We start from the raw sequence: 15,878 nt of genomic DNA, 5'->3' as shown, positions 1-15,878 counted from the left end.
CTGTCTGTTGTCTCCTGGTTAATCACCGTTCACCCTGAAGACGGCAGCTTATCGATTAGTTCTCCCTGGTTCCTCTTCCTCTCTGTTTACATCCATCTCTCCCTCCATCCCTCCCTCCCTCCTTCCCTCCCTCCCTCCCTCCTCCCTCCATCCTCTGTCTGTTGTCTCCTGGTTAATCACCCTTCACCCTGAAGACAGCTTATCGATTAGTTCTCCCTGGTTCCTCTTCCTCTCTGTTTACATCCCTCTCTCCTGGGCCTCGGCAGCAGGATCATGTTTATTAATAAGGAAGCTGTGTATTGATGCTCTTTGGTCACTGGTAATGAAGTGGAGGACAAACAGGCTTGTTTGCTTCAGTGGAATTGATTTCATTTTCTCTTTCTGTGTCTATCTTGACGAGTGAAGAAACGTCCGAGTCGTGTGATAAAGGAAACGTGTCGGACTGTGAACGGAGACAAGATGGCCGCCCTCGTACACCAGATGTTTTGGGTTCATTTCTGGAAAGTGGGAGGAGGTGGAGACACGCCCACTGCACCGGAACCTTTTTATAAACTTTATTATTATATATCGTTATACAGTACAATGAAGTGAACACATCGAAATGGGCTCTTCCCAAATCTCATATAGGGTCCAACTTTGGAAAACATATTAATTGGACTCTCACCTGCAGCCGGAGTGACAAACAGAAACAAACATGGAGGAGCACTGCATCACAAGTGAAGGTCGACAGAGGTCACAGCAGCTCGACCACACAGAAGAAGAGTTCCCGAGCAGAGAGGTTCCTGTCTGACGAGCAGAAGGTGAAGATGAGACGCGACAGATGTTGAGTCCTTGTTGTGACACGCTGCCATCTGCTGGCGAGGAAGCAGCGGTGCAGCAGCCGGATCGAGGTTAATAACAAATGAAACTGAAGCCTGGGCTTTTCTACCACATCTGGTTCTTTGTCTTAAATTCAAAACTTTGCACCTCAGGATATTTCTTAGCGTGTAATTTCAAATGTCGGCCACTGCTGAGTGGTCATTTGTTCAAATTTGGTCTAAAAATCAATAACTGCCGAATGCTCTCTGTTGTTTTTTATACGGAAACAGCTCGTGACCCCGAGTTCAAACGTGCAACACATTTACATTTATCCTCAAACCAACGAGCATCTGGTCTCAATGAGATGTTTCCTCCAGTGTCAGAAACAGTTCAAAGAAACATTAAAAATAAAAACGAAGAAATCCCGAAAGAAGCAGCGGACACACAGTGACAATGAGTTTGTGTGTCTGTGCGACAGAGAGGAATACAAATGTACTAATGTCCAGTCAGCAGATGTGAGCACGTGACACGCGTCTGTCGTGGAAACGCGATCTCAGCGGTTCTGTGCTCGTGCGTCTGTTGAGTTTAGAGCTCGTCTCCGTTGGCGCTGTCGCCGTCGTCCTCTCCTTCCTCCTGCTCGCCCTCCTCCTCCTCTTCCTCCTCCTCATCCTCGTCTCTTCCTCTGCTCTTCATCTGCACAGAAAAACAAAATGGACGTCACGTGAGCGGAGCGGATTTAATAAAAATGAAACCGTAACACAATGAATTAGAATCAAAATGGACCTGTTTTGATTATAGACTCTTAATAAAGATGAACGACATGACAGCTCCCAAAAGGGAAGTCAAATCATCTTGATGGCCCCCTGGTGGCTGGCTACAGTATAGGTCATACACCTCACCTCCTCCATGTTGGTATATGGGACATGGACCAAACAGAAAGGTAGAATAGGCTTTAAATAAATGTTTGTCAAAGATGATTTCTGTTATTTCAGGTCTCATCACACTGACGTTTGTTCAATTAGTTATTCGATGATATAAAATGACGGTGGGATTGAAAAGTCACTGGAGATAAAACAGTCAAATTATAAAAGTTTGACGGAAAGATAACATATTTTCAACAAAAAACTGAAACTAAATCAAAACCACTACAAGTAAAGTGACAATCCAAACATCTGCTTCATCTCCTCACCTCGTCTTCCTCATCCAGCAGGTCTCCCTCCTCCTCCTCCTCTTCCTCCTCGGAGTCGTTCATCGCTCTGTCCCGTTTCATCCGGTCGTCCTTCTTGCTGGAGGTGGACGAGTGGAGTGGGGACAGTTCTCCGGGCTCTGGTTTGCTGCTCTTCATCTCTGAAGTGGACAGAGGGACAAACAGAGAGACTGATGGGACCTGATGAGGATCATTCCCCCCCCCCCCCAACAGAGTTTCACACCACCCATGGCAGCAGAGGGCGCTGTTGCTCAGTAAAAGTTGCAGAGAACAAAATGTTTTCCTGATTCAACTCATCTCTGCACAAGAGAAGAATCTAGAATCCTCGTTGTGACCCTTGTCTTTAAAAACTGTTTCCTCCGTGTCATCTCAGACGTACCTGACTTCTTGCTGTGGTCCTTCTCCATGTGCCCTAAGCTCTCCAGCAGGTAGTCCACCTTGAGTTTGATCTGCGTCAGCTCCCTCTTGATGGTCTGCAGATCATCCGTCCTCACTGCTGAGACAGGAGCAGAAGGAGAGTCACGAGGATCCCCGGTGAAGCGACTCCGCGGGGCAGGGACGGCGTTGGACTGACTTGTACGGGACGTCCTCTGGCTGCTTTTGGACGAGGACGAGAAGCTGGTTTTGGTTCGTCGGCTTCCTCCTCCGCTCACACTGACCCTGGGACGCTTTGAGGGGATGACGGCGCGGGACAGGGGCGGGGGGGGAGGAGGCACCCGGGACTGGTACGAGTACATCCTGAGGAAGAACCACAATTTTAAAGTTTTAATAAGTTTTCTATTTGCATCTCTCAACCTTGTGTAAGTGACACATTTGTGGGAACCAAATCTGGACGTGAACTTACAACAACAAGCTCATACGTGGTAGATCATTAAATAATGAGAAAGGCCTCACCGGTCGTAGTAGTCTCTCTGAAAGTCGTAGTCCAATTCAAAAGATGGGCTGCAGAAGAAGAAGAAGAGATAGAGGAGAAACCATCACTACATCAAGAAGCTGTGAACCTTCAGGTGTCTGAGGGGCGTGGTCACACCTGTACATGTCTCCGGCAGAACGCTTCACCGTCTTCGATCGGTGCGGCTTCGGCTCGCCGGCCAGGTTGATGTCTGAGGGAGGAAGAGGAGAAGAGACGAAGCTGTGAGGAGCCAGAGGAACACGTGGGAAACACCAAGTGAAGTGAAGACTGGGAACTGTGAGAAGACCAGGAACCAGGTTCTGGGACTGAAAGACCGATTCTCTCCGGTGAACTTTGCAGTTAGAGATCGTGAACAATTCTGTTTGTGTTGTTGCTTTTCCTTCTTACTATCTCCACTAAGGAAAAATAAAAAAGGGTTTAAATGAGCTGTTGTGGTTTTAAGTTAAGCAAAAGACTATTTCTTACTTTCCTTACTCTTATGTCCTGGAGCCTTTACAATTTAAATGTTTCCACGTTGGCCAAGAAAGTTTAAACTAGTTATTTTACAGAAAGAATAACAGCAACTTTGGAAGAATCTCACCTAGGACCTGTCCCACTATCATGCGTCCGTCCTCGCTGACCACGGCCGTGCGGGCGTTCCTCTCGTTGGAGAACTGGACGAAGGCGTAGCCCTTGTGCACCGAGCAGCCCACGATCTTGCCGTACTTGGAGAAGATGGCCTCCACGTCCTCCTTGGTGACCAGCAGCGTGTTGAGGTTGCCGATGAAGACGCGGGAGTTGAGGGAGCGTGGGTCGGTCTTGTTGGTCACGTTGCTGCTCGCCATCGAGCTGGAGGTGGAGGAGGACGAGCAGCTGGACAGAGACAGAGGAAGAGGAGGAGAGGAGGAAGAGGAGGAGAGGAAGAGGAGGGGAGGTGGAGGTTTGTGTTCAGGGAGACGAGAAGAGGAGGAAGACAAAGAAGTGAAGCAGTGATCTGGGCTTTGACACTAACTTGTGTTTTATCTCCTCAACCTGAAAACTAAATCATTTTTATCAGTGAGGGATCAGCTGCTGTAATAATCTTTTAAACATTATTATAAAACATACATTTGACGTGTATCCCAGACAGGAAGTGGGTCACAGCAGATTCCAACTGGACACATTCATTTTAAATGATGTAAAGCCAAGAAAAGCAGGAAATCCTCACATTTAATAATTTAAGTGTTTAAACTCTACGTTTGGTGTTTTTTATGAAATGATGAATCAATATTTGTGTTGATATTCTATCAATGAATCAACTATTTATAAACCGAGCCTCCAAAGGCTCACAGCCAGAACTTTTAGAGGATTTAATTTGCATTACCTCAGCATACTTTAGCATTATCTGGCAATAGGTTCCTGTTCCCATCATGCACCACTGTCATCACAGTACAGGTTCTCTGTATCCGTACAGTCGGGCTCCACGGCTCAGGGGGAACAGGAGAAGAACTGCCAGCTAATGTCAAAAGTATTCCTCAGAACAGTTCTGGCCTTGACCCCTGGGGGGCACTGTGACGCAGGCACTAGTGAGGGGTGAAGGTAAATAGAGTAAAAACACATTCACTAAGACAGAACTGCCCTTTGTCCTCATCATCCTATTACTGAAACCCTACTGTACTCATAGATGTTCATGGTCCTGTACTGTACAAACTGTGTGTGTGGACTTCCCAGCGGGGGGGAAGCAGAACACAGTGAGGTCAGGAAGCTGCCAGCACTCACTCCATCGTCAGGGGTCGGAGGTCGGCCTGCCTGACTCTGCTGGGGAGGTCGTCGAGGGACTATGAGACCGAGTCAGTGACGTCTACTACACCTCCAGATGTTAGCTCTGGGGGGGGGGGGGGTTGACGGGATTCACAAGGTTTTAAAAAATTGAGTGGCCCGTAAAAAAAATTAAAAATAAAAACCTGTGGGATAAACGGTGACAAATAAACCAGATGCATTCAGACTTTAGATGATTTACTCATAGATTCAATAACTTCAAAGTTCTCTACAAAGGGTGAAGATAGTATAAAAGACAGAAGCACCACCAGGATGAAGATTATAATGTTCAGGGTTTGTTGCAGCAAATATTTAACAAATTAAGCTCCAGGAGCAGTTCGCATATTCAAGAATCTAGAACTTCTGAGTTGTTATAATCCACATCATAACATTTTTATTCCATTTAATTATTATCTTGTATTTCACATATAGTGTCGTCCTCCTGCTCTTTGCTACTTTGGCTCCGTGGTTGTTTTGAAATGTGCTTTTGAAATAAACTGGACTTAACTTGACGTTTGTAATATTTGCATTTTGTCTGTTAATTTCACGTTTAGAGTTTCAAATCGATATTCAGCTTTAATCTTCTACTTCGTCATTTGACATTTAGAGATAAATAATCATTGAAATGATTGACTTTGTGTGCGACATTTAAAAGAAGAAATGTAAATATTATTCTGTAGTCCAGGAGTCTGACGCCCTTGAGTTTCTTTTACTCAGTGCTGATGAATCTGCAGATGATTAATAAACTACAGTTGAAGATAATTAAATCTCCTTTCACGTCTCTATTAGTCGAGTTTGGATCAGATCCTGATCCTCTGCAGTTTTCTCCTCCTGCTGCTCGACATCATTTGACGCAGCAGCAGATTATCACAGCGAACGCTTAGTGCGTCTGATTTAAAACGAGCACAGAGTCCGGACTGTCGCCATCGTCTCCTCGCCGCAGAGTTACGCAACGCTGCGGTCTCACAGGATTATCACAGCACACAGGGACGCTCTGTCTCCAGTCCCCCCCCCCTCGACCACGTTGGTTGGATTAACCCACTGTGACAGGCGGAACTAGCAAGGAATTTCAAACTACAGTTTTGAATCTGTCAGAAATATGATTCTCTGTGAGGTCACGATGTATTTTTATACAGTTTTTGTTTCTGAGCCTCGAGTTTCTCATTGTTTTCAGCGCCATCTTGTTTTTTTTGGAAACCAGAAATAACCATATTTGGAAGGGCTGGGGGTGGAGCCTGACTGAGAGTTCGAAGACACTGCACGCCCACCTACACCTGAGACCTGCTCCCATTGGACGCCACTAGCGGTCACACGGTGCTTTACGGTCTGTTTGTCTTAATGATCATAATTCACTAAATGAACATCAGCTGTTTGGAGAAGACTTGAAACTAGAGACTGAGACAGAAACTCCTTTACGTTATAAATCAAGACTTCTAGACCCTGACTTGTTTCAGTGGAGTCGCACTCAGGTTTCAACTTTGGATTCTACGTCGGTTTGTGTATATTTAACTTCATCTGAATACGAACCCCTTCAGCCGCTATGAAGCCACATCTCAGCTCTCGCCAAAACCTCACCGCCGCCGCCGCCGCCAGCTGCTAAACGGTGACGGGGCGTCGGCCTCCTCCTGTCCGGCCGGTCGCTGCTCGGGGGGGATCACACGCTCTGCAGCAGGATTTCAAAGCCAAAGCTTAAATCTCTGCTCTACACGACTTGGCCGGGATGTGTTTCTATCGATTGGCAAGTGGACAGATTGTCTACACCACCGGGGATGTGTGTGTGTGTGTGTGTGTGTGTGGGGGGGGGGGGATTGACCATCACAGACTCGCTTAGCAAATGTTTATACGTGTGAGTTGAAACTCAAGTGAGACAGCGTTGGAATTTTTGTATTTTAGAGTTTGAAACGACCAAATTTGTGACATGGCACGAATCTGGAGGCTTTGATTTCCCCGTGTCTTTGATGTTTCATTTTAAAAGGAGGTGAACGTGCTGGGACTTCGCTCCGTGAGGATCGTATTTTGTTTCATTGAGTTTTATTTTCAACAGAAGAAGGGTTTTCATGACGTCTGCTGAATTTGAGTTCACTGTGAAATTAGCTTCACTCAAGAAAATCTGCTAAATACGATGAATATCAAAAATAAAATCATAATGAACTTGTCACTTGAATTTGGATTCTTCATGAAGCTGAAATAAAGCCTTAGATATTAACATTGCTGACTATGCAGTCGGTGTTTTATTTTGGTAACTTCCTGGAGGTGAGAGACGGACAGACAGAACAATATAAGCTTCACACAGGTGGTTTCTGTTTCCGGACTATTGTATTCTATTGATATAATAGGTTGTATTATAATGTAAAATCTGCTCGGGACTCTATGTGCTACAGATCTTATATCAAAATAACGTTTTCATTGTAGTGTGGACAGTATGATGACAGTATATTTACATTATTACATTTTATCGTGGCACCTTCTCCTGTCCGGTGCCTCATCGGGGCCGTGCACTGACGGATATAAAGATGTTCACAGGAAGTGTCGTTTCATTTGGGTTTTACAGCAGATCAGTGACGTGAGTGAATGTTTGTGCTTGAACTGTGAGCGACGCTGCCGCTGCCGCTCGATGGAAAAAGACCCCGTGACCGATTGAGCAGCGCGGCAGTGGACAGGCGTCCCACATGTGTGCAGCTGTGTGTCGAGGGGTTACGTTAAATTTAAAAAAAGAAAAGTTCCATTTAACTGAAAATGGATGTGAAAAAAGCAAGTGAAAAAATAAAAAGATTTGATGATTTTGATCAAAATTCTTCCAGAGTCTCTTTTCCAAATCAAAAATATTCTAGAATAGTGAGTGAGTTAGTAATTGGTGGTTTTGGAAGCCATGCTGGTTGAAGGGATCGCAAGCTGCTTTCAGACCTGACATTTGTGGAGCGGCTCAACATCAGAGCGTCTGAAAGTCAGAACTTTTCCTGAAAACAGCAGGAAAATGTCTGGAAAACTCACGCCTGAATGTTCCTGTTGCTGTGAGCGAGTCGGACCCGACAACCTGCTGCTGCTGCTTCACAGGACACAACACCAACTACACAACATGGTCATGTCTGAAAACAGCTTCAACGAGAGAAACGCCTCTAGAAGAAAAAAGGTCTTTTCATGTGACTCAATCTGACTCCATCACATGCACTCGCACAAAAAAATGTATCATGTTTAAAAATCTGGATCAATTTGGCCTTTGTCGGTATCGCTCCTTCATCTACGACTGTATGATGAAGTGTTATTCAGATACTTATGATCAGAGGAAATGTCTGGAAGCTCATTTCAGAGGCAACGAGTCCCAAACAGCAGCAGAAAATCAAATCAAGTAAAGTCAATTCAAATCAAACACTACATGCTACTTGCTCTAGGAAATCCAAAAGGGGAGAAATGGGCTAAATCACAAAGGGGTGAGAGAACAAAAGTGGAATATAGAAAAAAAAATGATGCAAAAGTTGAGGTGGAAAAAAAAAAAAGAGGTTGAGACCAACTTACGATTTGCCGCTGTTCAAAAAAGTGGCTTCAAAAACTAAACAGGGGGAAACAAAATGGAAAAAATTAGAAAGGAAATCCTCTGAAAATGAACCAGACCTGTTACACAAACAAGCAGGGGAGGGTCAATTATGAAAAGTCAAATGAAATAGGTAAAAACTAAAAGAATATTCCAGTTGTAATGTTCCTAATGGGTTTAACATGGTGTCACACATGCTGGGATTTCACTGAAACCTTCCAGAGTGTGAGGACGCAAGAATCCAAGTTGTCCAGTTGCTCTGGACATTTTCTAGAACCTCGGTCCCCCTGGTGAGACGTCCTGAATCTCCTTGGAAGAGATTGTTTTTGTGATATATTAATACATCATGTCCCGCCTCCTGCTTTTCCCAGGCTCCTCCCCTCCCCTAAATGTCCCGGACCTTTCCCTGGACCTGTGGACGTGTCCCACTCGGACTCTCTCAGTTGACATTTAAAAAGTACTTTAAAAACTGAACCGATGAACTAAAAATGTTCTTGATTTGCATTGGGCCTAAACGTATCTTTATATATTTTCAACATTGTTGTGATTCATTGAATCCTGTAATTAATGATATTTGGTCAAACTACAGTTTAACTGTTTTTACTTTGAACAGTTCAGTGTCTCTTGAACAAACAGAATAGATTACAGTTCTTAAATGAGCTCGAGTGAAGGGGTGGCCAGCAGAACAGCGCCCCCTGTAGCCTGGAGGGACTCCTGCTCAAGGACACTGGCAGAGGACGGTGTGTGGGGGGCGGGGGGGGACATATACTGTGATATATACTGCAGCACAGATGCAGATTGAATTAGGACACGTACACGACTAATCAGACATGGATCTACGACATTAATTATAGGATCAGTGTGGAGGCCTAGGTGCAGATCCCTACCAGACCCCCCCCCCCCCCCCCCCACAGGCCCTCCTCCTGGGGCGAAGCAGCTTCACAAACTGGGACCGAATGAATGAATGGGTTTCCCAACACAATAAACTTTAATGATTTACAACCAGAAACCAAAATGCACCAAAGCTACACAAAAGGTACAACCATCAAAAACACGGTGTCAGTGTTCCTCCTCCTCCTCCTCCTCCTCCTCCTCCTCACAAAAAGCCACTTCTCCTCCTGGAGGATCAAAGCCTCCTGGAGGATCAAAGCCTCCTCAGAGATCTGCTGCAGGAAACACAGCTCGGGAAAAATGCATGAGTCTCTAGAGTCACAAATATTACACAAAAAAATCAAAAACACGTCTCCAGAGAAAGTCCAGAGCAGCCTGGAGGATTCGTCACGACTACACGCAGACACACAGCCCGCTCCCACACATCAAAGCCCCGGCACACGGGCTTCAAAAGGTCAGGTTCGAAAGATAAAAGGCAAAAATCTTCAAAGGCTACCGAGCACGGACCCAGAGTCACCACAGCCCCACAGGCCCAGGGACACCGGGGGGAAGACACTCAAAACAAAAAGCAAAAAAAACTCCCACAGGCCATTCGAAAGTCAGGGGGAAAAAATAGGAGGGAAAAATCAAATCTCTCGGTTCAAAATACTCACCAGGAGCTTATTATTAAAAATGAGTAAAACGCAGTTTTTACTTGAAACGGCTCCGATCGAGGCTCCGCGGCGTTTCACCTTGAAACCAGCGAACACGAAATGGCGTCGGCCCTGAACGCATCACAACAGTCCCGCCCCCTGACGCATCCCGGCCTCTGATTGGACGCTCGACACGCCGCCTTTGCGGATATACGCCTCGCTGATTGGCAGACGCGCCTGCCAGTTCTACGGTGGCCGAGAGAGCTCAACGCACTGCAAAATAATACAGCAGGAAAATAGAAAAACCTAAAATATAATTTAATTAGGCATAATGTACGGTTTGAACTTTTATTCTAATGAATGTCTGTTATTGAATTATGATTTAAAGATATATATATAAATAAATGATTATAAATCTACTAATAAATTGTCAATAGGCAATAAAACATAATGAGATAAAAAATAAAGAATAAGATAATAATAGTTATTGTAATAACAGAGAGATAAAGTCATTAAGATAACAGTTTGCTGTATTTGTAGTTACTGATTGTTACATATTTCAATGTTAATTAGTTGTCTGTGATTAAAACACACACAGAAACACACTTATATCAAAACAGATTTTTATTGCATCTTCACATTTCAAACAAGAAACATAATTAAAAACTGATAAAGGCACATGATGTGTTAAGCACCTGTTCACATCCTCACACCCAGTGACTCAGTGACGTCAGCTCCATCAGCACTTGGACTTCCAGGAGAAAGAACCTGACGAGAAGCAGAACAAAGGTTCAGCACGACACGTCGGATACACAACGATAAGAGAAAGAAATGCAGATCGAGAGAAGTCGTGTTTATCGCAGCACCTTGGATGTCGGCCATCTTCCTGCGGTGGCGAGGCAGCGTGGCGTCCGGCCTGGACAGGGACTCGGGCGCTCGCAGCAGCTCCTCCAGCAGACACTGCTCCTCACTCCTCTCTGACTCCTGAGGAGGAAGCAGATCCTCAGTTAGGATCTGAGGCGACAGCCACGCTACTCACGTGACCTTACGTCCAACCATTCCTGTACGTTGTTTGTATATATATATATTATATTACCTATTGTATAGTCAAATACTTATATTCATATTCATACCTCTACTATATATCATATATTATATCATACTCTCTGTATATTCTTTGTATATATAAGTCTATATTCACATATTTATACATGTGTACATGTTATAATTACTATTATTATATCACTATTACTATTATTATTATATATACTGTTGCTGCCATTATTACTATATACTGCTTTTATATTGGTATAATTACTATCATATATAAATATATATTATGTTATATTATATACTATATATACTGTACTATTTTTATATACTGTCTAACAATAACATTACCATCATATCATCAGTACTATTACCATCATCTTGCCACTGCACCTTATCTACCTATTTATCTTGTGTTTCTGTTTTTATTCTTTCTACCTCAATATTTTTTATTTTATTCTATTGTATTTTATTGTATTCAAATATACCGGCTGCTATGACAACTTAATTTCCCTTCGGGGATGAATAAAGTAATCTATCTATCTATCTATCTATCTATCTATCTATCTATCTATCTATCTATCTATCTATCTATCTATCTATCTATCTATCTATCTATCTATCTATCTATCTATCTATCTATCTATCTATCTATCTATCTATCTATCTATCTATCTATCTATCTATCTATCTATCTATCTATCTATCTATCTATCTATTGATCTCTCTCTCTCTCTATCTATCTATCTATCTATCTATCTATCTATCTATCTATCTATCTATCTATCTATCTATCTATCTATCTATCTATCTCTCTATCTCTCTATCTATCTATCTATCTATCTATCTATCTATCTATCTATCTATCTATCTATCTATCTATCTATCTATCTATCTATCTATATATCTATCTATCTCTCTATCTCTCTATCTATCTATCTATCTATCTATCTATCTATCTATCTATCTATCTATCTATCTATCTATCTATCTATCTATCTATCTATCTATCTATCTATCTATCTATCTATCTATCTATCTATCTATCTATCTATCTATCTATCTATCTATCTATCTATCTATCTATCTATCTATTGATCTCTCTCTCTCTCTATCTATCTATCTATCTATCTATCTATCTATCTATCTATCTATCTATCTATCTATCTATCTATCTATCTATCTATCTATCTATCTATCTATCTATCTATCTATCTATCTATCTATCTATCTATCTATCTATCTATCTATCTATCTATCTATCTCTCTCTCTCTCTCTCTCTATCTATCTATCTATCTATCTATCTATCTATCTATCTATCTATCTATCTATCTATCTATCTATCTATCTATCTATCTATCTATCTATCTATCTATCTATCTATCTATCTATCTATCTATCTCTCTCTCTCTCTCTCTCTCTCTCTCTCTCTATCTATCTATCTATCTATCTATCTATCTATCTATCTATCTATCTATCTATCTATCTATCTATCTATCTATCTATCTATCTATCTATCTATCTATCTATCTATCTCTCTATCTATCTAACCAGGAGGAGAGCACACTAAAGCACTCGTGGATGGAGATCGTTTTAGAATGAGGAACCTGTGTGGGCTCTGGTTGACCTCTGCGCCGACCTCCAGGAGTTCTGGGGCTTTGGTTTTCGGCGCCGCTCCTCGGCCGCTCCCGCTCCCGCTCCCTCTCCCTCTGCAGCAGGAGGCCCTGCCGTGTGGACCGGAACTCCAGGGAGAAGTTACTGATGGTCTTACAGAAGTCCTCGGCTTTGGTGTCTCTCACCATCGCTCGGGAGTAGCCCAGGAACAAGAGGAAAGAGTGGAACCTGGAGAACCAGGAAACAGAAAGTCTTACAGACGTACAGTTGATTGGTTTGAGGAGGAGGAGTCTGTGATCAGTGACCTGTTGATGACCCGGCGGTGCACAGCTCTCAGGACCTTCAGCTTCTCCTCGCACTCTTTCAACATCTTCGGCAGCTGTTGACGGAGGGAACCTTCCTGAGCCGAGCTCTCGTCTCCTCCTCCTCTTCCTCCTCCTCTCCTCTTCTCCCCCTTTCCTCCTTTCCTCTTTTCCTCTGCCTTGTCCAGCACCTTCAGCTGCTCCCATGATGCTTTGCACATGGCCTCCAGCTGAGAGAGGTTGGACTGGACCAGGGAGAAATCGCACTGTAAAGAGGAGAAGAAGAACACGGGGGGGGGGGGGTTTCAACATTTTGAGGATTGTTGCCTAGATTCATTTAGAATAAATTTACATTGTTGATTTTTAGAATAATGGACGAGTTCGGTCCAGGTCCCTTCCACTGACGTAGAGGAGGAGGGGCTTATGACCTATATTGCGGCAGCCACCAGGGGGACATCGATATGCTTTGGCTTCACTTTTGGGAACTTTATTTATAGTCTGTGATCCAAACCAAGCTTAAGCCTGGTAATCACCCCCTGGTGGCTGGCAGCGGTATTGGTCATAAACAACCCCCATCCACGATCATTACTGCACAGAGTCTGGCTCCAACTGCCATCTTTGCCTCTAGATGGCAGCACACGTGTTGAATTTCTTTTATATTTAAATAATCCTGCAAATTCAAATGCAAGCATAACATAAATACACAGTCAGGACACACACACACACACACACACACACACACAATAACTAACGCACCTTCCCAGCTTTGGTGACAGCGCTGGTGTCGGAGTAGAGATCGGAGGATTGTGGGTAGAGCTGCAGCAGCAGCACACACACATGGTGCAGCAGCGGCTGGCGGGAGTGTGTGTCCCTCACCTGGGACAACTTGCTCAGGTAACTCAGCTCAAACCCACGAGCCTTAGTGTGAGAAGAACAGAGAAACCCTCACTGACACTGAGAACTGCACCGAGGGCGGAGCCTGAAGTCACGGTGCACTCACCTTACATCCGTTCAGAACGTTTCCGATCGCTAACACCGTAGCCAGAATACACCTGAAGGTCTGGCTTCCTGCCAGCTGCTCCATCGCCAGCTTCAGATGGAAGAGAGGCTCAGCAATCTCCTGCAGAGAGAAGGAAGGATCACATCTTTGGGGACAGGAGGTCATGGAAGTGGTCCCGCCAACACTTGGTGGAACGATGTGATCTGGATCTTTGAAGAACCTTTTCTTTAGTAGGAATGCAAGATAAGTGTTTCTTAACCTTATTCTTGATTTCCCAGAAGATAAAACATGAAACTAGCATATTGAGTGGGCTGATATTTATGAGTTTGTGCATCTATCTTTCTGAAGTAGATTTCCTCCCGCCGTCTCTCACCCTCTCTAAGGAGTCGTAGTCCAGAGCGAAGGCCCACAGCTGAAGCCTGGAGCTCAGGTGAGAGATCTCCCCCAAAGTGAGGAGGCAGAGCTCGGCCTGGGCCAGAGGACAGTGGGGGTTCTGGGCCTTGGCGTCCCTGACCAGAGTAAGCTCCTCCTCCGTTGGGATCAACGCTTGAAGCCGCTGTTTGATGGATAACGGAAACGTTATCATATCCAGGAAAAAAGCAAACTTCAACTGTTCATTAAAAGCTGAATCTTCACTGTGAGACACGACCTCTACTGTACCTGGACGTCCTCTCTGTCCAGCACGCTGCTGTCCATGCTGTAGATGGCAGGGGGGAGGAGGCGGGGGGGCGGGAGGCTGCTCAGTGCGATGGTTATGATGTTGCTTCGCTTCATCCCCAGCACCGACACTGACGGCTGCTTCTGTGGCGAGACGCAGTGAAAGATACAAGACCAGCAACGTTTAGGATTGGCTGCCGACAGAGACACATTTGTGTTTTCTATAAAAGCAAATGGAAAAAGTGCTGCCTCCTGTTTTATTGACATTACGCAGCCAACGACAATTTATTAGTGATGATGATCTGATCTTGATTGAATATTTATTTATTTAAGCCTCGGAAAACACATTGAGGGATAAGACCCTCATTTACGATGGTGCCGAGGGTACAATAAAGAGTTGATACATTGAAGAGTTAATACATTGAATAAATAAGAATGAAATAAATATGCATATATATATACAGTAGTACAAGGTATAAAATAATTCGTCAGTATAAAATACTATGGCCAAGTCAACTAGCTGTTTCAATCACTGCAGGAGGAGTCAGCTGTACATGAGACCAGACTCGAGAACTCCCTCAATGTCAATGATTATTATTTACAGACTATTTTACATGTAAAGAAAACCTGACGCTAACTCAGATATTGGTCAGGCGTGGCTCAGCTGATGTTGGTTACCTGCCGCCCAGAGGCCATCTTGAAGCAGGTGCTGCTGCCCTTCGACTCAAACAGGAACTCCAGCCGGTTTGTGTCCAGATCCACCGGTTCAAGTCCGGCCCAAATGGTCTGAGTCCCGAAGCGGGTCATCCTCGGAAGGGGGGCCAAAGTCTGCATTTCCCTCCAGTGGAGCTTCAAGGTGCGAGATTTGAGGGTCGAAGCTGAGGATGAAGCTGGTGCCAGAGGAGGAAGAGGGAGAGGAGGAGGAGGAGGAGGAAGAGGAGGGGGTACCGGAGGGGCTTGGAGGAATGTTGATGACTCATTCGTGGAAGTGGTTCCCTCGTCCTCTGTGCTGTCTTCCTCATCCCAGAGGTCTGAGAAATCCAAGGTGTCGAGGCACAGGCGTGCAGCAGGTTGGAGGAAGGAGGTCCAGGGCTGGTCCAGATCCCAGGTCAGGGGGTTCTCCTTGGGTTGCTCGGACTCCTTCATTGCTCTGTGGCTCAAACAGAGGTTTGGTTGATATTCAGAAGCATTGACTCGACAAAGAAGGTGATGATTTCTCTAAAGAGCTGAAGAAAAGGTGACTCCAAGGCACAAGCTGCTCAGATGAAGGCTGCAGCCTCACGTTAGCAAACTGTGAGCAGCGGCCTCACCTCCTCTGAATGTCTGTGGCTGCTCAACGCCTCACTCTGCAACCACAGACGCACATAACTCACTCCACAAAATCACAATCTTCCAACCACCTCTGGGTTTGTGTTCTCACTTCTCCGTAACCTGCAATTGTCCCTGAACTTGTGAGAGGACGAGCGTTGTTCGATCCAAGAGTTGACCCGTGGTCCTGCTCGAGCGCC

The 15,878-nt window shown here is 44.5% G+C and overlaps 2 protein-coding genes across 8 annotated transcripts; both read right to left on the bottom strand.

Moving 5' to 3' along the window:
• Positions 1 to 538: 538 nt before the first annotated feature.
• On the bottom strand, positions 539 to 9,848 carry hnrnpc (heterogeneous nuclear ribonucleoprotein C). 7 transcript variants are annotated; one of them, XM_061066209.1, is made up of 10 exons: positions 9,768 to 9,848; positions 8,208 to 8,241; positions 4,656 to 4,761; positions 3,499 to 3,770; positions 3,036 to 3,108; positions 2,900 to 2,947; positions 2,580 to 2,743; positions 2,385 to 2,501; positions 1,988 to 2,145; positions 539 to 1,491 (listed from the first exon to the last, which is right to left on the bottom strand). In XM_061066209.1, exons 3-10 carry the CDS (start codon positions 4,658 to 4,660, stop codon positions 1,384 to 1,386), a joined length of 945 nt encoding a protein of 314 aa, XP_060922192.1. In that variant the 5' UTR covers positions 4,661 to 4,761; positions 8,208 to 8,241; positions 9,768 to 9,848; the 3' UTR covers positions 539 to 1,383. The 7 variants fall into 7 exon arrangements, with proteins under 7 accessions (XP_060922192.1, XP_060922193.1, XP_060922186.1 ...); XM_061066210.1 differs by having other exon boundaries at positions 2,385 to 2,498; XM_061066203.1 differs by having other exon boundaries at positions 2,385 to 2,743.
• A 39-nt stretch (positions 9,849 to 9,887) lies between these two features.
• On the bottom strand, positions 9,888 to 15,516 carry si:ch211-63p21.2 (FH1/FH2 domain-containing protein 1). The gene is made up of 11 exons (XM_061066587.1): positions 15,319 to 15,516; positions 15,049 to 15,219; positions 14,374 to 14,514; positions 14,087 to 14,269; positions 13,714 to 13,833; positions 13,470 to 13,631; positions 12,880 to 12,979; positions 12,717 to 12,807; positions 12,349 to 12,639; positions 10,460 to 10,514; positions 9,888 to 9,992 (listed from the first exon to the last, which is right to left on the bottom strand). Exons 1-11 carry the CDS (start codon positions 15,514 to 15,516, stop codon positions 9,888 to 9,890), a joined length of 1,617 nt encoding a protein of 538 aa, XP_060922570.1.
• Between the last annotated feature and the right edge of the window lie 362 nt (positions 15,517 to 15,878).

Source organism: Limanda limanda, chromosome 22, assembly GCF_963576545.1.
Source record: "Limanda limanda chromosome 22, fLimLim1.1, whole genome shotgun sequence".
NCBI classification, from domain to species: Eukaryota; Metazoa; Chordata; class Actinopteri; order Pleuronectiformes; family Pleuronectidae; genus Limanda; species Limanda limanda.
Note: the sequence above shows the minus strand (reverse complement) of the source record. Positions and strands in the feature narration are given on the sequence as shown.

Bases quoted from the DNA above. Each gene is read 5' to 3' on its own strand.
- hnrnpc (XM_061066203.1), bottom strand. The intron at 3,109-3,498 runs GTGAGATTCTTC...TTCCTCCCTCAG, and splicing joins GATAGTGGGACAGGTCCTAG to ACATCAACCTGGCCGGCGAG. The intron at 2,744-2,899 runs GTGAGGCCTTTC...GTTCTTCCTCAG, and splicing joins CAGAGAGACTACTACGACCG to GATGTACTCGTACCAGTCCC.
- si:ch211-63p21.2 (XM_061066587.1), bottom strand. From the start codon at position 15,516: ATGAAGGAGTCCGAGCAACCCAAGGAGAACCCCCTGACCTGGGATCTG. The intron at 13,632-13,713 runs GTGAGTGCACCG...TCTCACACTAAG, and splicing joins ACGTTCTGAACGGATGTAAG to GCTCGTGGGTTTGAGCTGAG. The intron at 12,980-13,469 runs GTGCGTTAGTTA...TCCTCTTTACAG, and splicing joins CTGTCACCAAAGCTGGGAAG to TGCGATTTCTCCCTGGTCCA.